This window comes from Bubalus bubalis, chromosome 12, assembly GCF_019923935.1.
Source record: "Bubalus bubalis isolate 160015118507 breed Murrah chromosome 12, NDDB_SH_1, whole genome shotgun sequence".
In the NCBI taxonomy this organism is placed as follows: Eukaryota; Metazoa; Chordata; class Mammalia; order Artiodactyla; family Bovidae; genus Bubalus; species Bubalus bubalis.
This window is the reverse complement of record NC_059168.1, coordinates 99,408,496-99,433,810: the sequence shown is the minus strand read 5'-3', so window position 1 is coordinate 99,433,810 and position 25,315 is coordinate 99,408,496. Positions and strand designations below refer to the sequence as shown.

At 57.6% G+C, this 25,315-nt stretch overlaps 2 protein-coding genes and 1 non-coding gene across 9 annotated transcripts; 1 reads left to right on the top strand and 2 right to left on the bottom strand.

Moving 5' to 3' along the window:
* The first annotated feature begins 6,760 nt into the window (after positions 1 to 6,760).
* Positions 6,761 to 12,118, top strand: ASB6 (ankyrin repeat and SOCS box containing 6). Of its 2 annotated transcripts, XM_006044095.4 has the most exons (6): positions 6,761 to 6,995; positions 8,052 to 8,233; positions 9,192 to 9,298; positions 9,394 to 9,502; positions 10,454 to 10,540; positions 10,641 to 12,118. In XM_006044095.4, exons 1-6 carry the CDS (start codon positions 6,883 to 6,885, stop codon positions 11,306 to 11,308), a joined length of 1,266 nt encoding a protein of 421 aa, XP_006044157.1. In that variant the 5' UTR covers positions 6,761 to 6,882; the 3' UTR covers positions 11,309 to 12,118. The 2 variants fall into 2 exon arrangements, with proteins under 2 accessions (XP_006044157.1, XP_025117614.2); XM_025261829.3 differs by lacking the exon at positions 8,052 to 8,233.
* Positions 12,119 to 14,350: 2,232 nt separating this feature from the next.
* NTMT1 (N-terminal Xaa-Pro-Lys N-methyltransferase 1) lies at positions 14,351 to 22,043 on the bottom strand. Of its 6 annotated transcripts, none has more exons than XM_006044094.4 (4): positions 21,882 to 22,043; positions 16,500 to 16,649; positions 15,459 to 15,733; positions 14,351 to 14,740 (listed from the first exon to the last, which is right to left on the bottom strand). In XM_006044094.4, the coding sequence occupies exons 2-4, from the start codon at positions 16,595 to 16,597 to the stop codon at positions 14,484 to 14,486; spliced, it is 630 nt and encodes a 209-aa protein (XP_006044156.1). In that variant the 5' UTR covers positions 16,598 to 16,649; positions 21,882 to 22,043; the 3' UTR covers positions 14,351 to 14,483. The 6 variants fall into 6 exon arrangements, with proteins under 6 accessions (XP_006044156.1, XP_006044154.1, XP_006044153.1 ...); XM_006044092.4 differs by having other exon boundaries at positions 15,459 to 15,711; positions 16,436 to 16,649; positions 21,962 to 22,043; XM_006044091.4 differs by having other exon boundaries at positions 15,459 to 15,711; positions 16,436 to 16,649; positions 21,882 to 22,040.
* Positions 22,044 to 22,953: 910 nt separating this feature from the next.
* TRNAG-CCC lies at positions 22,954 to 23,026 on the bottom strand. Its single transcript has one exon. It is a non-coding gene; the product is annotated as a tRNA-Gly (tRNA).
* Between the last annotated feature and the right edge of the window lie 2,289 nt (positions 23,027 to 25,315).

Here is a 25,315-nt window from a genome sequence, read left to right as displayed (position 1 = left end):
GTGTTCTCCAAGTGGTGGCTCAGACGGTATAGAATCTGCCTGCAATGCAGGAGACCCGGGTTTGATCCCTGGGTCCGGAAAATCCCCTGGAGAAGGAAAGGGCAACCTGCTCAAGTATTCCTGCCTGGAGAATCCCATGGACAGAGGAGCCTGGCGGGCTACATACAGTCCATGGGGTCGTAAAGAGTTGCACAGGAGAAGGGGACGACAGAGGATGAGATGGCTGGATGGCATCACTGACTCGATAGATGTGAGTCTGAGTGAACTCTGGGAGTTGGTGATGGACAGGGAGGCCTGGCGTGCTGCGACTCATGGGGTCGCAAAGAGTCGGACACGACTGAGGGACTGAACTGAACTGAACTGAGTGACTAATACCAAGTATCTTACTTTAAGGAAACTCTGCCAAATCAAAAAAGAGAGAGAGATAAAAGGGGAGGAGAGTAGTTTTACCAATTTCTCCCTCCAGGGCCTTATAAGGGACAGACCTGGCTGCCAACAGGGAGCACTGGGAAGGTGGGGTGCTGGGCTGGGGCCGTGACATTGGTCCTCCTGCAGCCTCAGCCCTGAGTGTGTGTGTGTGCACGTGTGTGAATGCGTGTGCATGACTGTGTCTCAGCAAGTGTTTGCGTGTGAGAATGTCTTGCGAGTGTGAATGCAGTGTCACACGCACGTGTGGGTGTGTAAGGATGCCTGTGTGTGAAAGTGTGTGTGAGCATGTGTGAGCGTGTAAAAGGGTGAGCAGGAGTGTGGGGGGGAGGGGAGCGGGAGGGAGTGTGGGGGACCATGGCTGGGCAGGGGGTGGGTTTCCAGGGAGATGCCAAGGGCCAGGCTCGGGCTCGAGTCCTGGGGAGCTGCTTGCTGGCTGGCTGCCCTGGAGCTGGTCAGTCCTCTCTGCAGGCCTCGGTCTCCCGAATATGACACAGGAGTATTGCTGCCGCTTCTTTCCTGGGGTGTTCTGACCAGTCGATGAGACATCCATGTGAAGTGAAGTGAAAGTTGCTCAGTCATGTCTGACTCTCTGCGACCCCATGGACTACACAGTCCATGGAATTCTCCAGGCCAGAATACTGGAGTGGGTAGTCGTTCCCTTCTCCAGGGGATCTTCCCAACCCAGGGACTGAACCCAGAACCCACACTATGGATTCTTTACCAGTTGAGCCACTAGGGAAGCCCAAGAATGCTTCCCAAGAATACTGAAGTGGGTAGCCTTTCCCTTCTCCAGGGGGTCTTCCCAAGCCAGGGATTGAACTCAGGTCTCCCAATTCTTTACCAGCTGAGCCACAAGGGAAGCCGGGCAGAGCTTCTAATCTGATGCACGGGTCCAGGACACCTTCCACCAGAGGCTGCTGCTGTACCAGTGCATCATCCATGCAGTCAACCTGGGCCCTGCAGTACCAGAGGACTGGGGAGGGCGGCCAGGGAGGGCGGCCAGGGAGGGCGGCCAGGGGAGGGCGGCCAGGGGAGGGCGGCCAGGGGAGCCGGGGGCATTCGGGAGGGCCTCAGGGGAGGTAACCTCTGTGCTGGGAAGGATGTCCCTAGGTGAAGTTGGGAGAAAAAGTTTTTTTAATTAATTTATTTATTTGGCTGTGCTGGGTCCCAGTCGCAGGATGTGGAATCCCTGATCTTCAGCTCCAGTATGTGAACCCTTGGTTCAAGTGGGATCTAGTTCCCCGACTAGGGACTGGACCCAGGCCCCCTGCACAGAGTCCCGGTTTCTGGACCACCAGGGGAGTCCCAGGAGGAGAGAAGTTTTTGTGGACAGACCTTGCTCTGGTGCTCTATGGTCTTCCCTTCAACCCCAGGAGTGACAGTGCTCAGGGCCGGATCCTGCCTCTGGCTGGTTTAGCATTTTGAGTCTCAGGTAAGACACAGTCCTTGGTAAGAAGGTGGAAAATACACAGAAGCCCAAAGAAGATCAAAGTTTCCCTGATTCCAGCCCCTAGAAATAATCACTGCTAACATCTCAGTACGGGGACCACTGAGAATTAGTCCAGGGGACTTCCCTGGTGATCCAATGGTTAAGATTCTGTGTTTCTAATGCAGGGGGTGTGGGTTTGATCCCTGGCTGGGGAACAACAATCCCAGATGCCATGCAGCACGACCAAAAATTTAAAAATAAATAGAAGAATTAGTCCTTCCCATGCACACATGTACACACACACACTTTTTCCCAAGTGGGATCAGACAGCACCTACCATTCTGTAACTTAATTTCCTGAGCTTCTATAGAGCAGAATCGAGCATGTGGTAAGTCCCATATGTCAGCTGTTTTCACTGTTAGTGTTGAAAAGCTGGAGAGACTACACTTCTCTCCTTATTTTGGTCGACCCTTTTTCATCCTTCGTGACATGCCTGTGCATGTCCTTTGACCATTCTTCTCTTAGGGCTTTCGTTTTCTTCTTGTTGATTTTCAACAGTTCTTTATATATGAAGGTTATCCCCCTCTTTGCATTAGGTACTCAGAGTGACTCCCAAACTCCCTGGGGAGGAGGGGGCAGGGACAGACCCTGCTAGGGTCTGAGCACTGGGTGCTTGGCCCCAGGCCCACCGCCTGCTAAGAAGCCTGGAGTTGGGTGGCAGGAAGTGGCTGGACCGGCAGGATAGTGAGAGGCAGGGGAAAAAAGAGAAGGTTCAGAGCTGAAATGAGCGAGAGGCTCTGAGTGACAGAGCCTTAATGGGAGGCAGATGGAGGAAACAGGATTGCCCTTGCTGACGGGAAGGAGGTCATGGGTCACGGAGCTTTCTAAAGATAGGAGTCTGGGAGACAGGCAGGCGACAGGGCCTGCTCCATGGTGTGGTGCCCAGGGGCTGGGACAGAGCAGGGGTCAGGCCCTCCCTTCTGCATGTCCAGACCCTCTCAGGCCCAGAAGCAGAGGAGCTGCAGGCACCCAACCCCTGGAGGCCAGGTATATGGAAGAGACCCCCAAACTTGGGTTAACGACCCAGCCCAGCTGTGCAACATTGGACAAGCACTCAAACCTCTCTGAGCCTCAGTTTCCTTGTTGAAAAGGGTGTAATACCAACACCTACTTATTGCTGTTCAGTCTCTAAGTCACGTCTGACTCTTTGAAACCTCGTGGGCTGAAGCACGCCAGGCTTCCCTGTCCTTCACGATCTCCCAGCATTTGTTGAAATTCATGTCCATTGAGTCAGTGATGCCATCCAACCATCTCATCCTCTGTCACCCCCTTCAGGAGGGTATATTAAGATAAGTGTCAAACGTTACTATAGAACGGGCTCAGTAAATAAAAGTTAACTTGGGATTGTTACTGTTCTAATCACTAGACAATTGTTCTTTCCTTGCTGGTAGAGCCCATTGGCGACATCAAGGATCTCTTCATTGGCTCCAACTCTGTCAGAGCCAAAGGCAAGAGTTACAGGTGGGGAAACTGAGGCCCGGCGTCCAGAAGGGCCATGCCTGGGGTCATCCACTAGAGTGGCTGTGTATCCTCCAAGGAGATATTTTAAATCCTAATCCTGAGGAACCTATGACCGTGGTCTTATTTGGAAATAAGGTTTTTGCAAATGTAATCAAGTTAAAGTGAATTCATACTGGATTAGGGTGGGCCCTCAATCCAGTGACTAGTGCCATTTAGAAAGGACAGGGAGATCTGGACACAGACACAGATGTAGGAAAGAAAGCCACATGAAGACAGAGGCAGGCAGAGAGCAGTTCAGTCCAGTCGCTCGGTCGTGTCCGACTCTTCGCGAACCCATGGACGGCAGCACACCAGGCCTCCCTGTCCATCACCAACTCCTGGAGTTTACTCAAACTCATGTCCATTGAGTCAGTGATGCCATCCAGCCACCTCATCCTCTGTTGTCCCCTTCTCCTCCTGCCTTCAATCTTTCCCAGCATCAGGGTCTTTTCCAATGAGTCAGGTCTTTGCAACAAGTGGCCAGAGTATTGGTTTCAGCTTCAACATCAGTCCTTCCAATGAATAGTCAGGACTGATTTCCTTTAGGATGGACTGGTTGGATCTCCTTGCAGTCCAACGGACTCTCAAGAGTCTTCTTCAACACCACAGTTCAAAAGCATCAATTCTTCGGCACTCAGCTTTCTTTATAGTCCAACTCTCACATCCATACATGACCACTGGAAAAACCATAGCCTTGACTAGATGGACCTTTGTTGGCAAAGTAATATCTCTTCTTTTTAATATGCTGTCTAGGCTGGTCATAACTTTTCTTCCAATGAGTAAGCGTCTTTTAATTTCATGGCTGCAGTCACCATCTGCAGTGATTCTGGAGCCCCCAAAAATAAAGTCTGTCACTGTTTCCACTGTTTCCCCATCTATTTGCAATGAAGTGATGGGACCTGATGCCATGATCTTAGTTTTCTGAATGTTGAGCTTTAAGCCCACTTTTTCACTCTCCTCTTTCACTTTCATCAAGAGGCTCTTTAGTTCTTCACTTTCTGCCATAAGGGTGGTGTCATCTGCCTATCTGAGGTTATTGATATTTCTCTCAGCAATCTTGATTCCAACTTGTGCTTCTTCCAGCCTAGCATTTCTCATGATATACTCTGCATGTAAGTTAAATAAGCAGGGTGACAATGTACAGCCTTGATGTACTCCTTTCCCTATTTGGAACCAGTCTGTTGTTCCATGTCCAGGCAGAGATCAGGTGATACCAACACAAGCCATGCCCAGAGATGCTAAAAACCTTCTCTATTGTCTTCAGAGGGAGCATGGCCCTGCTGACACTTTGAGGTCAGAGTTCTGGCTCCCAGGACTGGGAGAGAACAGATTTCTGTTGTTTTAAGCCACCCAGTTCCTGGTGCTTTGTTCTCACGGTCGCAAGGAATGAATGAAGCCAGGGTAGAGGCTGGCCTCAGGCCAGGCTATGTCCACCCCTCCCAGTTCTGCCCTGGACTCTATAGAATGGTCTAGAAGATGGGCCTCCTGTCATTACTGACCATGTGCTCTAGCCTTCTCCAGGCCCCTTAGGCCCCTCACCTGTGCCATGGAGCAAGTGACTCGGGATCACTGTGAAACCCGGAGGTCACCTGGGGGTGCCTGTGCCATTCAAGGCCCCGGGATCAATTGAGGGGTGGGGTGTGAATCCTTCAAAAAGAGGCAGGCATTCCCAGACCCCCAGGGGAACTCCTGCAGAGACTGAGGTACACCAGAGCAAGGGCCCCATCCAGAGGGATCTTGTTGCCAGATACGAATTTGGGCCCAGGTGTCCAGTCTTCCGATTTTAGAAGACAAGGGGGAAACCTCCGCTTCTGTATGAGTAAAATAAATTTCCCAGTTTTACTTAAGGAGAAGATACTTCTTCCTGGAGTGAGAACCAAGGCAGACGTGTGCTGGGAATGAGGGACTTTGTGGTCTGGAGCCCCTTCCGGCAAGCTTGCTCTGTGTGTGTGTGTGTGTGTGTGTTAGTCGCTTAGTCGTGTCCAACTTTTTGCGACCCCATGGACTGTAGTCGGTCAGGCTCCTCTGTCCGTGGAATTCTCCAGGCAAGAATACTGGAGTGGGTTGCCATTTCCTCTTCCAGGGGATCTTCCCGACTCAGGGATTGAACCCAGGTCTCCTGAATTACAGGAAGATTCCCTGCTGATCCCCCTACCACTTTTCTTGCTCCTTTAGGCAATGGAGGGGGAAGCAAAATTAGGTCTTCTGAGACCTGATGGGGATTTTAAAGGTTCATCCCTTGATCTGCACAACAACCTTGTAAACTGAAGAATTATAAGCAAGCAATTGTCCAGCCCTTGCTGCATACTGGACCCTGCTGGGTCCCCACAGCTGGACCTGGAAGGCTTTGGATTGGGTTTTTCTTGGTGGATGGGGTCGGGGCGGGGTTGGGGAGCCCTACTCTACCCATTTTTTAATGTTTAATCGTAGGCACATGGGGTTGTCTTTAAATTCATCTCTAAACGTTTTCCACTTCCTTCAACAAGACTTTCCCTGACACGTGTCAGGTGGGAGAGACTCCCAAGCCCACGTGGTGGAGGGTGGGGGGCGATGGGAGACCAAGGCTGCCACCTGAGCGGCTGGGACTGGTGCACCCCTGCACGACGGTCTTTCCAGAATCACGAAGACATCAGGGCTCCACCGTGGGCCTCAAGGTTGTGGACGTTCGAATGCGAGGCCCAAGGCCAGACACTACTCCCTAGAAAAGTGGCCCCAGCCTTGGGCTCCTTCCTGTTAGATTCGACTGACAGTAACAGAACTCTTGACCCAAGATCTTGCGTGGGTTTGATTATCCCCATTTTACAAATGAAGAAAGTAAAGTTCATTGAGTCCCTCAAGGCAGAAAGTGGAAGAAGCCCCAGTAGGCTGCAAGGGCTAAGGAATCGTCCCCATCGCCCGTCGGGGTGGGTGTAGTCCAGTCAGCGTGGGGAGAAGGTGAAAGCCAGGCCCAGCCGTGGTCCGACCCAACTCCCACCCAAGTCGGGGGCACCGGGGGTCCAGCCTTCCTGGGAGCTGGGCAAGGATCCTGCCGGTGTGTACTCGCTCAATTGGCGGAGCTCGGACGGCGCCCAGCGGCCGCGAGCGGGATAGCAAGGTGGAGCCGGGTCGGGCCGGGAAAGGAGTTTGCGGGCCTAGGCCTGGGATCGGACTTGGCTGCGGGTTTGCGTCCTCCAGTCCTGCGGGCTGCCCCCACAAGACACCCCTAGCTTGCGCGCCCAATCGCACCGCGATCCTCCGAACCCGCAGAGGGCGCTGTCGCCGCCGCCCGGTCCCTTCCCCGGGGCCTGAGCGGACCGGAAGCGCGCGGATGACTTCCGGCGCGTAGCCCCGGGTTGGGCGGTGCACCGAGCCGGGCGCGGGGCCGGGGACTGGACGTAGCTAGTGGCCGAACCTGGTCAGGACTGCGGGCCCCGCGACGCACCCCAGTCGGCGTCTCGGCCTCGGTGGAAGGTGCGGCCGCCGCCATGCCGTTCCTGCATGGCTTCCGGAGGATTATCTTCGAGTACCAGCCGCTCGTGGATGCTATCCTGGGCTCCTTGGGCATCCAGGACCCCGAGCGGCAGGAGCCCCTGGACGGGTAACTCGCGCCCTCCCCCGCCTCAGACCGGCGCGGCACCCCTTTCCTTGTCCCCATAAATATGGCGGGCGGTGTCTTCATCTGTCAGATGAGACCGAGGGCGGGCCGGGATGGGTGGAGGCGGCCGCGGCCCGCTCAGGGAGGGCCGTGGGGCGGGGTGGCGGCAGGGCCTCTGCCTCAGCGCCGCACCCTGCGCCCTGCCTGTCCTGTGCCCTCTACCTGGAGTTGCAGAGGAGCAGGGTGTAATCGGTAAAGGCGGCGCGGGATGAGCTTTCTGTAGCCCCGAGTTTCCCGTTTGGTATAGACAGGCGCGGGTCTGTCATACGTGAACCTGTGGGAAGGCTGTTCAGAAAGCATCGTTTAGAGGCTACATTGGCGAACTAAAACCCTCAGCCTTCGTGGTGATCGTGCTCCCGGAGAGAAGAGGCTGACAGTGGTTAAAGTGGTATATACTGCCTTATGTGGAGCGGAGAAAAGAGCCGAGGAGAGGCGGATCGGGGGTGTGCTTCGGGCATCAGTTGGAATTGGCGAGGGCGGTAGGCGGGTTGGGGCTGTGGAGCAAAGGGCTTTCTGCGTCCCTCTGCCTTCGGTGGACCGAACGTCTCTGAGTGTGATCGGGTTTCAGGAGGTCTGCTGACTGCCCTGGCTGCGGAGTGGCCTGAGCTGGGGTGCAGCACCTTTTGCAGCCCCGGGTCAGTCGGTGTCTGGTTCTTGCCCTTGGCCGCAAGGATTCCCTTGAGTGCTGACAGCGCAGGTGTATGAGGCTTTGTACCCAAGCCAGGGGCCAGGTTGTATGGGTAACTTGGAAGGAGGTTGATGACAGCCCCAGTCCTTTCTCAGCAAGCCTGAGGAGTCTGCTCCATTGAAAAGATCTTGCGTGGTCCTCTTTCTCACCAACCTTTTCGGAAGAGACTTTCTGCCCCCATGGAGCCAGGGCCCTGCCTGGGGTGGGGGTAGGGGCGAAGTGGGGGGTGACTGCAGGAGACCAAAGGCCACCTGCCTGCAGGGTGCCCAGCCAGCTTGTCCCACCCTCAGCTGGCCTCTCTCCTGCCCCAGGCCCAGCTACGCCGCCAGCGAGGAGAGCCGCATCCTGGTTCTCGCCGAGCTGCTGGAGAGAAAAGCCCACTCGCCATTTTACCAGGAAGGCGTGAGCAACGCCCTGCTGAAGATGGCCGAGCTGGGGCTGACACGCGCAGCCGCTGTGCTCCTGCGGAATGGAGCCAACCTCAACTTTGAAGGTCCTCCGGAGCCTGGAGGGCTGGGGTGGATAGATGGCTTAAGTGTGGCCTGCCGGGGTTGGGCGGTCAGGCCTCCAGGCTCTGCCCTCATCTGTCTCAGGGGTGATGCCTGAGGAAGCCCACACTGGGTGGCCTCCCACCCCCTGCAGGTTTCCCAGAGGCCCTTAACCACCTCTGATCAGGAGCAAGGTTGTCACTGCTCCTATCAGGCGATTGACTTAGCAAACTTTCCTCCAGCTCCCAGCTAAGTCCTTGCTTCCATTAACGCGAAAATGGGGCTGCTGGCGCTGTGCCCAGAGCTAAGGGAAAGTAATTTTCTGCCGCTGGTTCTGAGCCACGGGGAGAGGGGGGAAACAGATAAGACACTGGGCATAAATCACGGACTGACGGTGTTGGCGTCCGGCTGGTGTGCCCGGGAGGTGCTGATGGAGCCATCTTCCTTCCCTTTTTGTTTTGCCCTGGGTGGGGGGCTGGGGCGGGAGGCAAGGTCAGCCAGGAGACACTCAGGACTGACTTGTTCCCAAATGGGGGTTTTTGTGCTGATACAGGACGTGCCAGGCGTGTCTCTCCTCCCCTTTGGAGGACAGGCTCAGAGGCTGCTGGGCTCCTGGGAGGTCAAGGAGCTGGGGGAGGCATTCTGCAGTCAGTCACTTGGGAGACCCAGCTTTGAACATTTGTGGGTGTTCCTCCCCACAGCTTTGTTTTAGGTCCTATTTTACAAAAGGGACTAAAACCCAGATTAAGTACTTGTCCATTCATTGGAACGCCTCCCCAGGACCCGAACCTAGGCCTGACTCCAAGCACCCTAGCATCCAACGAGGACAGCTGTGTCCTGACCCCTCGTGGTGCCAAGAGCCCTTGGGTTGGAGCGTTGGGGCTAGGCTGCCAGGCTGGTCCTGGGATCCTGTGAGAAGGTGCTGATGGGCAGGACTGATGTGAGCTGTGTCTGCACCTTCAGACCCGGTCACCTACTACACGGCGCTGCATATCGCCGTCCTGCGAAACCAGCCTGACATGCTGGAGCTGCTGGTGCGCCACGGGGCCGACATCAACCGGAGGGACCGGGTAAGAGCCAGCCCTGCTCTGGAGGAGGGATGTGGCCGGGGCCCTGAGCCGCTCACAGGCCCCAGGGCCAACCTGGCTGTGCTTTCTCGGCTCAGATCCACGAGAGCAGCCCCCTGGACCTGGCCAGCGAGGAGCCGGAGCGCCTGCCCTGCCTGCAACGCCTCCTGGACCTCGGAGCAGACGTCAATGCGGCCGACAAGCATGGTGGGTGCTCCCGGAGAAAGGCAGGATAGGCTGGGGCAGGATAGGCTGCCTCGTGAGGTCACCCCGGGTGTGCTGGGGTGACGGCTCGGCAGGCAGGCTGGAGGCAGCCCGTCTGATGGCAGAGCACGGCTGGTGCGCGCTGGTGTCTTCTGCTGACTCACAGAGGCTCGGGAGGCAATGCATCTTGGCCCCACGAGGGTGTCTGCAGGAGCTGGACCTGTGTGCTCAGCTCCTGAATGACGGGGCTTCCTTCCACCCAGGCTGGGTCTCAGATAGCATCTCAGGGTCCAGAAAAATCTTCCTCCTCCTGGCCCTTCTGGTCCAATGTTTGTGTCGGTGGAGAGAAAAAGGCCAGAAACTTGTCACCCTCAGCCGTAGCTGAGAGGTCAGTTTGGTGTTTTGTTTTTGGCTGTGCTGGGTCTTTGTTGGTATGTGGACGTCTGTTTAGCTGTGGCGAGTGGGGGCAACTTTCTGGTTGCAGTGTGCAGGCTTTCCGTTTCGGAGGCTTCTCTTGTGGAACACTGGCCCTAGAGCGCGTGGACTCAGGAGCTATGGCTCCCGGGCTCTCCAGCACGGTCTTAGTTGCTCTGCGGATATGGGATCTTCCAGACCAGGGATCAAACCTGTGTCTCCTGCACTGAGGTGGATTCTTTACCACTGAGTCGCCAGGGAAGCCCGAGATCAGTTTTGGTTTTTTTTTTCATTTGGCTGCACCAGGTCTGAGTTGTTGCACGTGGGATCTAGTTCCCTGACCCGGTACCAAACCCAGACCCCCAGCATTGGGTGCACAGAGTCCTAGTCACTAGGCCACAGGGAAATCCCCCAGATCAGTTGTTTTTAGCCTTCAGTATCTGGACCTGAGGGTATTTCCTCTCCCACCCCTGGGCCGGCCTGGCCTGACCTCGGCTTCCCCAGCCCCCACTCCCCGCCTCACCAGCTCTCCCCCTCTAGGTAAGACGGCCCTGCTCCACGCTCTGGCCAGCAGTGACGGGGTGCAGGTCCACAACACCGAGAACATCCGGCTCCTGCTGGAAGGAGGTGAGCCCCACCCTTCCACGCGGCTCCCCCTGGTCCGTGAGGCGTGGCTCCGCTGGCCAAAGGCCTCCTCCCACCTTCTTCCCCCTCCTGGCTCTCCTAGGGGCGGACGTCAAGGCCACGACCAAAGACGGGGACACAGTGTTCACCTGCATCATCTTCCTACTGGGCGAGACGGTGGGAGGCGACAAAGAGGAGGCCCAGCTGATCAATCGCTTCTGCTTCCAAGTCACGCAGCTGCTGCTGGCCCACGGCGCCGACCCCAGCGAGTGCCCGGCCCACGAGTCCCTCACGCACATCTGCCTCAAGAGCTTCAAGCTCCACTTCCCCCTGCTGCGCTTCCTGCTGGAGTCGGGAGCCGCCTACAACTGCTCCCTGCACGGCGCGTCCTGCTGGTCCGGCTTCCACATCGTCTTCGAGAGGCTCTGCTCCCACCCGGGCTGCGCGGAGGACGAGAGCCACGCGGACCTGCTGCGCAAGGCGGAGACCGTGCTGGATCTCATGGTGACCAACTCCCAGAAGCTGCGGCTGCCCGAGAGCTTCGACATCCACCCCGTGGGCAGCCTGGCGGAGAAGATCCAGGCCCTGCACTCCTCCCTGAGGCAGCTGGGGAGCTGCCCGCCGCCCCTCAAGCACCTGTGCCGCGTGTGCATCCGCCTCTGCCTTCAGCCGTGGCCCGTGGACGCCAAGGTCAAGGCCCTGCCTCTGCCCGACAGGCTCAAGTGGTACCTCCTCAGCGAGCACAGTGGTGCCGTCGAGGACGACCTCTGACCATCCGGGCTGCGGGGCGGGGTCTGGGCAGCCCCGTCGGCCTGTGGGTGATTCAAGTACCAGGGCAGCCCGAGGGGAAGGCCTTCGGTCCACCTGTCAGAAGGTGCAGGGTGGAGCCAGGCGGCTGCAAGCGCTCCAGCGGGGGAAGGCCTCTCTCTGCAGGGAGACTGCCCCCGCTTCCCCTGGGAGCGACTCCGAGCCTCGGCCCACAGTGGAACCAGGGACAGGGTTTAGGACAAGCACAGACCCTCCTGATGGGAGGGAGTGCCAAGCACTGAGAGAAGCAAGGGGGCTCCACGCCCGTGCCCTCCTGAGGAAGCCGGCCTGGCCCGGCCCGTGTGGAGACGCCCGGAGGGGCCTGTGGGGTGCAGCCCAGCCGAGACCCTTGACTCTTCACTCAAGATTCTGTCAAAAACATAAGAGCTTTGGGGCAGGTAGGGAGAGAGCTGAGCTAACTGGCCAGCTTCTATAGCTCTGGGGCCCAGCCACCCACCACCCTGCCTACCAAGGGGCAGGGCCGTGCTCTGGTGGCAGCTGTTTGTGCCAAACCTGGGGTTTGGGGACCAAGCCTTCTAAAAAGCAATCACGCATGACCATGGGCTGTCTTTCTGAAATGTCTCACGTCATGAGGGCTCATCTGATGGGAAAAGCTACCAAGGCTGAAAGCCAACCTCCGCCCTGTGTTGAGCCCTCACCAGGCTGCCTGCGGGTCCCACAAGGTGGTTATTGTGAATTGTGTAACTGCCTTGGAGATAAGCTGAGGGGACTAAAGGATATATTTATAAATTAAACTGATTTCTCTTGGCCTTAGAGGTCCTCAGTAACATTCACACACACGCGCCCACCGCCTTCCCTGAGTTCAGGATAAAGGATCCCACAGCAGCTGGGAGGGAGGGGTGGAAGGCACAAGATGCCACGCTTAGAGCAGTTTGCAAACTGCTCGACATGGTTGTCCCAGTAAAGACGAGCACCACTCCAGACAGGCGAGGGCCTCTCCAGTATAGGCCTTTTACCCTTTTATTTTTGACTGAAAATGCCCCCCAAGGAGGAGCCAGAGGCACAGCCAGGAGTGACGCTCTGGCCTCTCCCCTTGCCGCAGGCTGCAGTGACCATCAAGTTAGGACGCCAGGGCCCCATCCCCACCAGCACCAGGAACACGGACGTGCCCCCATCCCCCACCAGCACCAGGAACATGGACATGCCCCCATCTCACAACAGCACCAGGAACACGGACATGCCCCCATCCCCCACCAGCACCAGGAACATGGACATGCCCCCATCCCCCACCAGCACCAGGAACACGGACGTGCCCCCATCCCCCACCAGCACCAGGAACGTGGACACGCCCCCATCCCCCACCAGCACCAGGAACGTGGACGTGCCCCGGGCCCCCAAGAACACCAGGAACGTGGACACGCCCCCATCTCCCACCAGCACCAGGAACGTGGACACGCCCCCATCCCCCACCAGCACCAGGAACGTGGACACGCCCCCATCCCCCACCAGCACCAGGAACACGGACATGCCCCCATCCCCCACCAGCACCAGGAACACGGACATGCCCCATCCCCCACCAGCACCAGGAACGTGGACACGCCCCCATCCCCCACCAGCACCAGGAACGTGGACGTGCCCCGGGCCCCCAAGAACACCAGGAACGTGGACATGCCCCCGGCCCCCAATAGCACCAGGGACGTGGACAGGCCCCCAGCCCCCAACAGCACCAGGAACGTGGACATGCCCCCAGCCCCCAACAGCACCAGGAACGTGGACATGCCCCATCCCCCAAGAGCACCAGGAACGTGGACACGGCCCCATCCCCCACCAGCACCAGGAACGTGGACACGCCCCCATCCCCCACCAGCACCAGGAACGTGGACACGCCCCCATCCCCCACCAGCACCAGGAACGTGGACATGCCCCCGGCCCCCAAGAACACCAGGAACGTGGACATGCCCCCGGCCCCCAACAGCACCAGGGACGTGCACAGGCCCCCAGCCCCCAACAGCACCAGGAACGTGGACATGCCCCCAGCCCCCACCAGCACCAGGAACGTGGACATGCCCCCATCTCACAACAGCACCAGGAACGTGGACATGCCCCATCCCCCACCAGCACCAGGAACATGGACATGCCCCCATCTCACAACAGCACCAGGAACATGGACATGCCCCATCCCCCACGAGCACCAGGAACGGAGCACCAGGAACATGGACACGGCCCCATCCCCCACCAGCACCAGGAACGTGGACACGCCCCCACCCCCCACCAGCACCAGGAACATGGACATGCCCCCATCTCACAACAGCACCAGGAACATGGACATGCCCCATCCCCCACGAGCACCAGGAACGTGGACATGCCCCATCCCCCAAGAGCACCAGGAACGTGGACACGGCCCCATCCCCCACCAGCACCAGGAACGTGGACACGCCCCCATCCCCCACCAGCACCAGGAACGTGGACATGCCCCATCCCCCACCAGCACCAGGAACGGGACATGCCCCATCCCCCACCAGCACCAGGAACGGGACATGCCCCATCCACCAACAGCACCAGGAACGTGGACAGGCCCCTAGCCCCCAACAGCACCAGGAACATGGACATGCCCCCAGCCCCCACGAGCGCCAGGAACGTAGATATGCCCCATCCACCAACAGCACCAGGAACGTCGACATCCCCTCATCTCCCAACAGCACCAGGAACATGGACGTGCCCCCATCCCCACAATTCAGCAGGTGCCGCGTGGGCTCTGGCAGCCAGGAGGTCTGGAGCTGCAGGCCCCACAGCCCCAGCTCCCCTCCAACCCCGAGACACAGTCCTCAGCAACTTCATTAAGGGTCATTCTCTTCCTCCTGAGGCAGCCAGGCCTGTGACTGGAGGGCCAGCCAGTGTCCTGGAGGTGAGGGACTCACTCTCGCTTCTGATGGGAGCACAGGGGCCCAGGGGTCGCCCAGTCCCCACCTCGCTGCAGCCTCACCGCCCCATCCAGCAGCACCCCTCCGGACCGGGTTCCCTTATGCCTTTTTGAAAAACAGCCTGTTTGGCAGTGGACGGCAGACAGGTATATTTAGTGACCCCGCTCAACACTCCCAAACCATCAACGTGGCGCTTCTGGGCCTTGCCTGGCCGCCAGTCCCTGGCCCCACACTGGTCCCTCGCTCCGCTGGCCCGCTCATCTCAGGGCGAGGCTGTAGACGTGGTAGATCTCGTCTGGGAGGTTCTCCTGCCGCTCCTGGGCCAGGAGGCTGAGGCCTGCGCTGCGGACGATCCTGTGCACCACGTCCAGGGCGCGGCACACGCTGCTGTCCACGTCGTCCAGGATGACGCCCTCCTGGGCCATGTTGTCCTTGATGACAATAATGCCATTGGGGCGCAGGCCCCGCTTGCAGCGCCGCAGGAACTCGGCCAGATGCTGATCGGTCAGGTGGCCTGGGGGAAGCAGAGGCTGTCACCAGGGAGAGGCAGGCCCCGCTGGCCCTGCCTGGCCTTCGGCACCTCTGCTGCCTTCCTGAGTGCTGACTGTGCAGAACACACAGGGCGCGCTGGCTCTCAACAGCCCTGAGGGGGCTCACCAAACCCCACTTTGAGCGGAAATGGGCTCAGAAGCCACCTGCCCCACACCTGCCCTCCACCCCCACTCCTAACCTTTGCCAGCGGCGTGCACCCAGCTGAGTTCCTCACCTACATCACAACCCCAAACAGAACTCAGGGCTGGACCCCGTGGGCTCTGGGCAGGCCTGGGCCACCGAGCTTGCAGTGGGGAGGCCTGCTGCCAGGTGGGCAACCCTAGAAGAGCACCCCGATTGTGCCGTCAGGCTAAGTGGGTGCAGGCCAGGACAGCAGGGCAGGGCTCGCTCCCCACAGACAGCACGGTGGGCGGCCGAGGCTTCCACTTCTAAAAACCCCTTCCTTAGAAAAACTCATTTCCACATTCTTTGAATGCAGTTAAAACTTGAAAATTAAATATTTTTTTCAGCAAAAAACTGCCCCCAAATGGGTTGCAGCAGATACTGAGTTGAAACAAAATGTGGAAACAAATGAGCCTTTGAGGTGGAGCCCCAGGGAGGGAGGAGTTGAGGAGCCTCTGGCCCCCCACCCGCAGGAGCAGAGATGGGCAGGAAGGTGCAGAGAGGCGCGACAGGCTCACCTATCACCCACTGGATCCAGATCACATCGTATGACTGTGGCTCGGGGCTGAAGTCCTGCAGGCCGCAGCAGAAGAAGTTCCTCACTCGCTTGCCCTCCTCGCCCAGGTAGGTCTTAGCCTTGACCAGGAAGTCCTCTGTTACGTCCACCATGTCCACCACTCCGAAGAGAGGCAAGAGCAGCCGCTTGGTGATCCTCCCAATGCCGGCTCCACAGTCCAGGGCGTATGAGGTCCCCGTCTTGTTCGGGCCTTCCTGAAGCAGCAGAGAAGACAGGCTGAAGAGAAGGGTTAGAAGCCAGAGAGACTCCTCTGCAAAGGGCCTTTCCTTGTGAGCCCCCAGAACTACTCAGATCAGCACAGGCTGGTGGCTGGCATGGGTGGCGCTGGCGGTGGGTGTGAGCACAGCACAGCCGTTTTCTGGGTCACATGTTCCTGAGATGAAAGCCAACCTCCACTTAAAGGTGTTAACTCGACTAGATGCACTCATCTCCTCTCGCTCCCGAGACTCCCGTCACAAGGGCCGTGGAGAGAAGCAGTGAAAGGAGGAAGAGGGCACTCAGTGAGCACACCTGGGAGGCTGGCACGCGGGTGGAGCAGGGGGCAACAGCAGCCACGGTGTGTGCCGAGGGAGAGGCAGGGAGGCGGGCCTGGGGAGGCTCTGGCCACAGCGCTGCCAGCCTGGCACGGAGGCAGTGGCAGGACAAGAAAGTGGGAGTCTGTGTTCAGCAGACCGGCCAACACCCACAGCCCAGATTTTTGCAAACATGGCAAGAGAGCAAAGGTTTCCGCCTCTGGAAAAATGGAACAGTTTGCGAGAAGGCTGCTCTGTTCCGGCACCAAGAGGCCCCGGCATGACAGCCGGCTCCTGGCTGGGGACCTTGCAGCAAAGCCTACGAGCTGGCCCGCCCCACCCGCTCGTCAAAGCCTGGGTGGTGGACGTGGGCTCTCCTCCTGGAGAGCACACCGGACCTGCCTACCCTCAGAAACCTCTGCAGGAACTTCCGGGAGCTGTTGATGTCGATGCTGGAGATGTGGCCATACCCCCCGAGCATGCCGTCCACAGTGGCCGGGACCTCCTTCCAGTACGTCTTGGCCTTGGAGTAGAACTGCTTCTCGTCCTCGATCACCTCGCTTGTCATGCTGTCAGCAGCCGCGTCTCTGCCCAGGCACCAAACTCAGCACTGGCGGTTCCTGAGAAGGAAAGGGAAGTGGGTGAAGCACCCAGGTTTCGGGCCCCGGTCTCCTGGCATGGCTGCTACTGGTCACGCGATCCTGTCTGATGCCGAGGAGTGGCTGCCCCCTCCAACCCCCGCCCGCTCCTACCCCTCGGAGGGCAGTGCCTCCTGACAAGAGCCGTATTTAAGTCGTTTCGCAAAGCTATCTTCATGTCAGAGCAGGAGACCCGGCGTCCTGGCTTCTCCATCTTTCCTTTCCCGACAGGACACCTGACCTGGTAGCTTCTGACCCCACGGTAGACAGGATCCTGATCTACGGTTAAAGGAGAGCAAAGCACGGAACTGAAGCCTCCAGCCTCTCTGGGACCCCGAGGACCCCGCCTCCTAGCTTCGGTCATGAGCATGTGGATAGGCTCGCCACGGGGTGCAGTGCTGCGAACAGGGAGAGAAGCAGGCGGACACACACCACCGTGCGTGAGGGCCACAGAGGGGCATAGGGGCGGGCAGATGACGGGCGCCAGGGGATGTGACACAGCAGCCGACACCAGGGAGGAGGACACATTCGCACAGCAACTGGGAAGACGCAAGGGCGAGGGGCTCTTCCAAGGGGAAACTCGGGGTCCTCTAGGTCATGGTTGCCAACTCAGCCTTCACTCCAAAGGGCAGCGAGCTGCAACTACTCCGGGTTAAGCACGAAGTGGCCTGAGACGTGAGATTCCAGAAGGCAGTGTTGGCAGCTGAGTGGACTCCCGGGTGAGAGGACCAGCAGACGGCCAGGCCCCCACAGCAGAACAGAGGCCCACAGCGCCCCACACCCGCCGGCTGGGCTGTGCCACACGGGGCAGGGAGGGTCACCTCTCCCCATGGACAACACTAGTCTATAGATGCTCTCCGTGCACAGGGCTGGTCCAGATACAGCCCGCTCCCCGAATGGAACCAGTGCAAACACAACGCAGAAACGAGGCCTCTCACTGGGACAGAAAGTGCTATGGGAACTCGAGGGATGAAGAAGTCCCTTCCGAATGGCAGGTGGGGCAGCAGCTGAGAGAAGGCAAGCCCTGAGCTGGGCCCTGAGGACAAGGAACACTCTAGGTGGGGACAGGGGCAGAGCAGAGACGGCGTGGCGTGCATGCCACACAGAGGGCTGGCCCAGCTGGCTGCCAGGTGTCACCAACGGGGAAGCGATCGGGTGAGTTTCTGAAGGGTGAGGGTGTGCGGGGACCCAGCCTGGGGATGGAGCGGGGGCAGCGTGGGAAGGTGCGGCCAGGTCAGGGTCCCTGCCCGAGGCCGGGAGGCCCGTGCACCTGCCACGCCCCAGCCCCCCCCCCACCCCCCGCGTGGGCGGCTCACTGCCACCACACGTCTCAGCTTGAGTGCCATCTCCCCCCAGAGGCCTGCCCTGACCCGCCGAGGTGCCTTCCTCCCACATCCTTACCCACGTCCCACGGCTGCTGCCTTCACAGCGTGTGTTTCTTTCTGAAATGAGCTGTTTACTGACTATCTGGCCTGCGAGGAATGGAAGTCCCCCAGGCAGGGCCTTTTCACCACTGCGTCCCAGCACCGAGCCCACACGGGTCACTCGGTGCAGAGGTGGCAGCACCCCTCCCCCGTCCCCGTCCTATAGGAAAGCTGTGCGCCTCTGTGCTCAGGGGGCTTCACTCCGCCCCCTTAACAGAACTCCACGGGGCTGAAGTTAAGCCCATCCCGCCCCGCCGGTACAATCCTGCAAAAGAGCTGAGAACCCCCTAAGACCAAGGAATGCCTCAAGGGAAGTAATGGGAAAGTGCCCTGAGGACAGCACGGGCCTTCAGGACGCAGCCTGGAGACTAGGAGGAGAGAAGGGAGACAAAACATGAGGCGTGCTGAAGATCTTTCACTCCTGTGTCTGTCGCCAGCCTCCAACCCACACCTGTATTCTGAACTTGTCCCAGAAGGAACCTTCCAGAAGCAGCAGGCGTGCCCCGCGCAAACAACTCAGAGACACGGCTCCTTGATGCAGTTCCACTTCTGCCATGGCCAGCCCCTTCCAGAGACCCCACCAGTGAGTGCGGTCACCAGGGAGGGCCCGGCCTGGCAGGTGAGAGCTGCTGGGCAGGGGGCCGCCTCCTCCACGGATCCGGGCTTTCTCACATGCTGGCCTTCCGAGGAACAGAGGAGGGCCGAGAGATCTACAAGCACAACTGGGGTCGGCCAAGGTCCCACCCTCGGAGGCCCCTTCCGCTCCCGGAGGCCCCTGCTCCGGTCCTTCCACGGGCTCCTGAGTCAGCTCTCAGACAGATCCCCGCTTCCCTGGGCAGGCGCGGGGCCTGGGACCCCGGTGACGATGGCTCCAGTTATTGACCTGCCCAAGAGCCCCTCTGGGGTAACAGGCCGGGGGGGCCTGGGTTCCAAATACTGTCCCCCCACCCCAATCATGGCAGTGTCCCACACCCGTGTCCCAACCCCTGAAGCTACTACCCACCCCAATCAGAACAAGGACGTCGCATGCTGCTTGTGAGAATGGGCTCTTGTCCCCCCAACCCAGAGGGACACGCGCAGCGAAAGGATGCAGAGACCCGCCAGTCTCCAAGCACGCTAGCTGCGGCAGAGTGGCAGTGGCTCCCTGGCAACTGACGGGAGGGGCCGCCCGCTTGAACATCACCACGTAACTTGATTGGGTTTGGGGGTGGCTTACGTGGGTGGGGTCAGCAAGGCCAAGTGGCGTCCCTGGCCCTGGCCAACAGGGGCCACGGCAACTCTGTCACAGCGTCCCACCGGGCCCTGACCGCCACCCAGGAAGGAGCGCGCCAAAGCCAGCTCTTCCACACCACACAGCAGTGCTCCCCCACAGACAAACTGCCGGTAGTTCGACCCTGTCCCCCTCAGATAAACTTCTGGTTCTGTACTTGTCTCTTTCTCCCCACTGGACTGGGAACTGCATGAGAAAGCAGTGGCGACACCCTGGAATGGATCATTGTATTTCTCTTGCATTCCACACAGCTCATAGGTATTCAACAAAAGTCCCTGCCGATCAAATGAACAGAATAATTGTGGGCCAGACGCCCCCGGGGTGCACTCTCACCCTCTGCCTGTTGTTTGCCCTTCCTCCCAGCAGACAAGGCTCCTGGGCGCAGGGACACTGCCTCACACACCATTAGCCTCAGACCTGATACAAGGGGGCGATTTACTAACTGGTTGCTCAAGAATCAAAGAAGGACCTTTGTGCGGCTACAGCCATTCTGTACTTTTCAGAAAATCCTACAAAGATGTAACCGTTCCAATCTGATAACACTGAAGCCCTTTACTGACAGTATAATTTTTTGCTTTACCAAAAGCCGTACAACACGATTCCTTTAAATGTCAAGGTCCCCTGAATAATCTCATTGACAAGAATTCCACTTACAGGCAGAGTCTGGGAATAAGCCAGGGAGGCACATCCAGCCTGGGAAATGGCAAGGGTGACTTTGACATTTGTTCTAACAGCTTAGATTCATTAGTAAACATGACTTCTGGGGCCCTGTCTACACTGTACCTCCTGGCATCCAGACTGGGGTGGACAGGAGGTCCCTAGGAGTCAGAGGGGACAGCAGTGTTATTGATCAAACTCCAAGAAGTCCTCCTACACTCAGTCCAGATCATAGGAAGGAGCCATGTGGCTGCAGGGATGTGAAGGGGCCTGGACACAGTCTGGTTTCGTGAGTGCTCTAAACGAGCTCGGAGGAGAAAAGAGACCCTTTGCTCATTAGGGAACTTCTGCTTCTCAGAGTGGAATGTGTCTGGGCATCCTTCATGGTCATCTCCCCACCCCAAGGTGTTTAGGGCGACCCTGGGCAGCCGCCCCAGCAACTACTCTTCTTCCAGGATCCGTGACAGAAAATGGTGTCTGAACTGTCCCTACCTGTAAGTGGAATTCTTGTAAATGAGATTATTCAGGGGACCTTGACATTTAAAGGAATCATGTCGTAAGGGAGGGAACAAGGAAGACGCAAGGAAGAGGGGAGGGGATTAAACTCTGATGGTGAATGAACCAGGTCTGAACACTGGCTCTCCCCTCACTGGCTGTGTAAGCTCAGATAAGACACAACCTCAGTTAAGTAGGTGTCTTTATCTATAAAATGGGAACAATATTGACTTTACAGGAGGGCTGTGATGATTAAATGTGATGAGATGCTTATCAATTCTCTCTGCTAAGTGTGAAGATCTAATGAGAAAATGTGCTGAAAGGCCCCTATAAACCGTGGCATGTTGGTCACACCTAAGGGATTATCACTGCTACTGCAGGGTGGTCAATCCAGTCGCTCAAATGGCTCTGCCAAAGGCAGCAGAGGGGAGCGAGCCTCCGGCCACGCAGGCACAGAAACCCCCAAGGTTTTGGTGACTCCAGGGCTTCTGGTGGCCACCAAAGCATGCCACATGTATTTACTTCCAACCCTCCCAAAGTCCCTGGTACACACAGAAAAACCATTCACTAAAATGGAGCAATGCACACACACACACGAAACCAGGAACAGAACAAGGACAGAATCCAGACTTCTGACCCCGCTCAAGGTCCCCTTTCTCCCAGGGGCTCAGGCCATCTCACTGAGCAGACTCTACATCCAGACCATGTGCAGTACAGCCCGGCCCCACCGGCAGGGCCTCTGACACCAGCTGTTTCTAACCCTTGTCTTACAGACACACCAGATCCAGAGAGAGGTCGCAGCTGACTTGGCAGCAGGGCCTGGGCCTTCAGATTTATGGCAGCCTCTCTGCCAACAGGCTGACCTTGGCTCCAAGGCCTCGGGGGGCCGGCGGGCTGTCTTTTGAAATAGCACCTCTGTTGAGCCGTCACTGGGGTAGGGTCCAAGGTGAAATATGAGAGCGGCGCCTGGGTAACGAGCACGATACCCTGTGCCCGACTGTGATCCGAGCGCTCTTCCTGAATACTCACACCCACCCTCCTTTGCGGGTGCGCGCCTTACCCGTCTGTCACAGGGGAAACTGAGGCTCAAACAGGGAAAGGAACTTGAGGCGGCGGGGTTCGGCGTGGGGGCAGTGCCCTGATCAGGCTTGCGGGGTCTCAGCCTTCCTCCACCCCGGGACCCCGGGGGCCCAGGGCCGGCCGGCGGACCTTCCGCGAGCGCGCACGTGGGGCCGAGCCCGATCGCGCTCGGGTCACGTGAGGAGCCGGGGAGGCTTCAGGGGACCCAGGCGGTTGGGGTCCGGGGCCTCCCCTCTCCCGGCGGCCGCTGTCTCCGCCCCCCACCCCGCTCCGCCTCGCGCTACTCACCCCAGGTGGGGGCTCCCGGGACGCGGGAGAAGAGGACGGGGAAGCGGAAAAGGGGGGCGGCGGCGCCGAAGACCCCCCACCTGCCCACGACCAGCTCCGTCCAACCTCGGCTGGAAGCTACACCTCGCGGCGCGCGCCGCTTTTCCCCACTTACGTCACTTCCGCGCTTCTGGGGGCAGGGCTGCGTCGGGCTCCGCCCCGCGCGCCACTTGTCCCCGCCCCACCGCCCCCTTGGGCTTCTGCCCTAACTCGAGAACTTCCCTGCTTCTAAAGAGCCAAAGCGAAGAGCTTATCCCGCTTCCGGCTTGTGCACCAGCTCATTTGGAGGAGGCCTGAAAAGAGCGTTTTGTGGGTCTTCCACTGGGTTACAAAATAAAGAGGCGGGGGAGAGAGCCTTATTCAAGCCTTGACTCTACCCATAACAATTAACATCCTTAAAATATACAGATCCAAAAAAAAAAAAAGTAAAGGAAAAAATACCCTTGACAGTGCCAAGGGGTTGCCACTCCAAATAAGCAGAACAAGGCCATGAAGTTTCCATTTCGAAAAGGTTGCCCTCTCCTAGGTTCCTCCCATACACAAATTCTGAATTGGTCCCTGAAGCAGTCGAGATGAACATGTGAGTTTGCAGGTAGAAGACCTTGGGAACCTCTCCAAGCCTCAGTCTCTTCTTCCGCCAGATGCACAGAATAATTACTCATTTTTCAATGCTCGGAGGGTTACACCTGTGAGATATTGTGAGTTGAGCCTTCAGCCCAGTGTTTGGAGCCGGCTGTCAGTAAATAGAAACTGATTCATAATATTCGTCAAGGTATTCATGTATAGCATAGTATTCACAATATTTATCATAAATTCTTTTTTCCTAAACTGACATCCTGGCTTAGATTTACAGTGCCTCCTGGACACTGCACACAGGAGGTGCTTACAGTGTGTTTGCTGTAATGAAGTGAAAGCTACGGTGGGGCAGTGGGGTGCCCTGAAAAGCCCCACCTTTTTTTAAAAAATATTTATTTGGCTGAGCTGGATCTTAGTTGCAGCATGTGGGCTCTTAGTTGTTGCATTTGGGATCTAGTTCCCTGACCAGGGATTGAACCTGGGCCCCCTGCATTGGGAGTACAGAGTTTTAGCCACTGGACCACCAGGGAAGTCCCCCGACCTGCTATTGAGTCCCCAGATCTGTCCATATTATGTAGCATCCTCCCTTCAGTTCAGTTCAGTTCAGTCGCTCAGTCATGTCCGACTCCCTAGGGCACACCAGTTTAGACTTGGTTCCCTGGCCTTGGACCCCTCACCCAAGCTTCATTTTCCACACCTCTACGGCAGGAGGATAAATCTTGGGCAGCCTCAATCAGGAAGTTTCTATAATCTTTGTGGGTGTGGCTCTGAGTCTAGATCTTTTGGGGGGGTGCCTAAAAATCCACCTCTACCTTTTTTTTTTTTTTCTTTCCTGTCCATGGAAGACAAAGTCCCTTCCCTGCATCTGGACTCCAAGACTTTTCCAGGTCTGGCTGGGCCACTGAATTCCAAAGCCTCTTGCATCACTGAATTCCCAGGCCTCGCACGTAATAGATACTCAATAAATGTGTGCAGCATATATGGGCTGGAGGCTTTCTTAGAAACCATCTAGGTAGTCTGGTGTTCCTCATTCATTTTCTAAAAATTCACATACCCTTAAAATAAACAGAAAAAATTTCTCACCCTCCTCACTCAATATTCTAACTTCCCAAGAAAGGATGTTCTTCCATCCCTGGTTGAGGAGTCTTTGCAGAAATACATTACATTGGGATTTCCCTGGTGGTCCAGGGGTTAGGAATCTGCCTTGCAGTGCAGGGGACATGGGTTCAGTCCCTGATGGGGGAACTAAGATCCCACATGCTGAGGAGAAAAATGAGTCTGCATGCCCCAGCTGGAGGGTCCGTAGGTCACAACAAGTCACAACAAAAGATCGTACATCTCAACAAGAGATCTCGCTTGAGGCAATGGAGAGCCCGCTTGCCACAACCAAGACCTAACACAGCCAAATAAATAATTTCAAAAAGAAAAGAAAAGAAATTCATTATATTGTCTGGGATGCCTCCTCCAGGCAGACATCTTGTAACGTGAATTCAAAGTCATCTTTTTTTCCATTTTCAAATTGTAAAATCCTATCAGGCCAGCGAAATCACTGCCCAAACTACCCTTGTTCCTCACTCTAGTTTTACAATACAAGCTTCCTCCCTGCCCTCTCCCAACTGAGAGTCACAGATGGAGCCCAGCTGTACATTTTATCATGGAGCCCTGAGAAAGGAGAGACTTAACCAGCATCACACAGCATGTGGAAGCAGAGCGCAGGCTCAAAGCTGGTTCTCACAGCTTCCAGGCCCACCACATTCTTACTGCCCAGACTTCCGAGTTCTAACTCCAGAGCCACCCCAGCCCAAACCTGACCCACCTGAGCCTCCCAGGCCCAGAGAGGGTAACTGAACCCCCCAGCCCTTCATCCCTGCCTTGGGCCTGGTTGCCTTGGCAAGGAGCCCCACACCCCTTTGTGACTGCAGCCTTGACATCCTGAGCATGACAGCCCAGCCCTCTGCCCCACACCCAGCCTACTTGGCCCCGAGTGCCAGGCGGGTCACAATCACTCTGGAAAGGCATGGAGACGGCAGGGAGGGGCCAGCAGAGGGACCAGGCCAGGAAGATGGGCTCTCCCAAAGACCAGCCCACCTGTTAGGGGGCTCTAAACTCAGGGGGCCATCTCTGGCCCCACCCCCCAAAGCCCCACTAGGGTGAGTGTGACGCTAGCAGCTGGTCAGTGCACGTGTGCGTGGGTGCACGCTGTCATGTTTGACTCTTTGCGACCCCATGGACTGCAGCCTGCCAGGCTCCTCTGTCCATGGGATTCTCCTGGCGAGAATACTGGAGTGGGTTGCCGTTTCCTCCTCCAGGGGATCTTCCCGATCCAGGGATCGAACCTGAGTCTCCTGCTTGGCAGGCGGATTCTTTACCACGGTGCCACCTGGGAAGCCGGTTCAGAGCTGACAGCAATCTGGGGAGTGGGGTGTGGTAGGAGGAAGCAGGCTCAGATCCCAGTGTCAGTAGCTGGGGCGGGTGGTGTGTGTGTGTGTGTGTGTGTGTGTGTGTGTGTGTGGTGGGGGCGGGGGGGGAGTTTGGTGGGTGGGGGGTGGGTCTGGGGCTCTGTCTCCAAAGGGGAAGTTTGTTAAAAATAAGTGTCTTGACCTGACCCCAGTGAATCGGAATCTGGGGCATCTGTATTTTCAAGAAGCTCCCACCCAAGGGACTCGGGCTCCAGCAGGAATGGGCAACTGCAGGGCAAGCCACCCCTTTAAGCTGGTTCCAGCTTTCCCAATTTCTACCTGAGAGCTAGTTAACAGTAGAGCAAGTTGAACACTCCAGGTGTTAAGTGCTTTCCACATGGTGCGGTTTCATTCTCACAA

Bases quoted from the DNA above. Each gene is read 5' to 3' on its own strand.
- NTMT1 (XM_006044092.4), bottom strand. From the start codon at position 16,597: ATGACAAGCGAGGTGATCGAGGACGAGAAGCAGTTCTACTCCAAGGCC. The intron at 15,712-16,435 runs GTAGGCAGGTCC...CTGCTGCTTCAG, and splicing joins TCCTGCAGAGGTTTCTGAGG to GAAGGCCCGAACAAGACGGG. The intron at 14,741-15,458 runs GTGAGCCTGTCG...TGCTTCCCCCAG, and splicing joins CTGGATCCAGTGGGTGATAG to GCCACCTGACCGATCAGCAT.
- ASB6 (XM_006044095.4), top strand. From the start codon at position 6,883: ATGCCGTTCCTGCATGGCTTCCGGAGGATTATCTTCGAGTACCAGCCG. The intron at 6,996-8,051 runs GTAACTCGCGCC...CTCCTGCCCCAG, and splicing joins CGGCAGGAGCCCCTGGACGG to GCCCAGCTACGCCGCCAGCG. The intron at 9,503-10,453 runs GTGGGTGCTCCC...CTCCCCCTCTAG, and splicing joins CAATGCGGCCGACAAGCATG to GTAAGACGGCCCTGCTCCAC.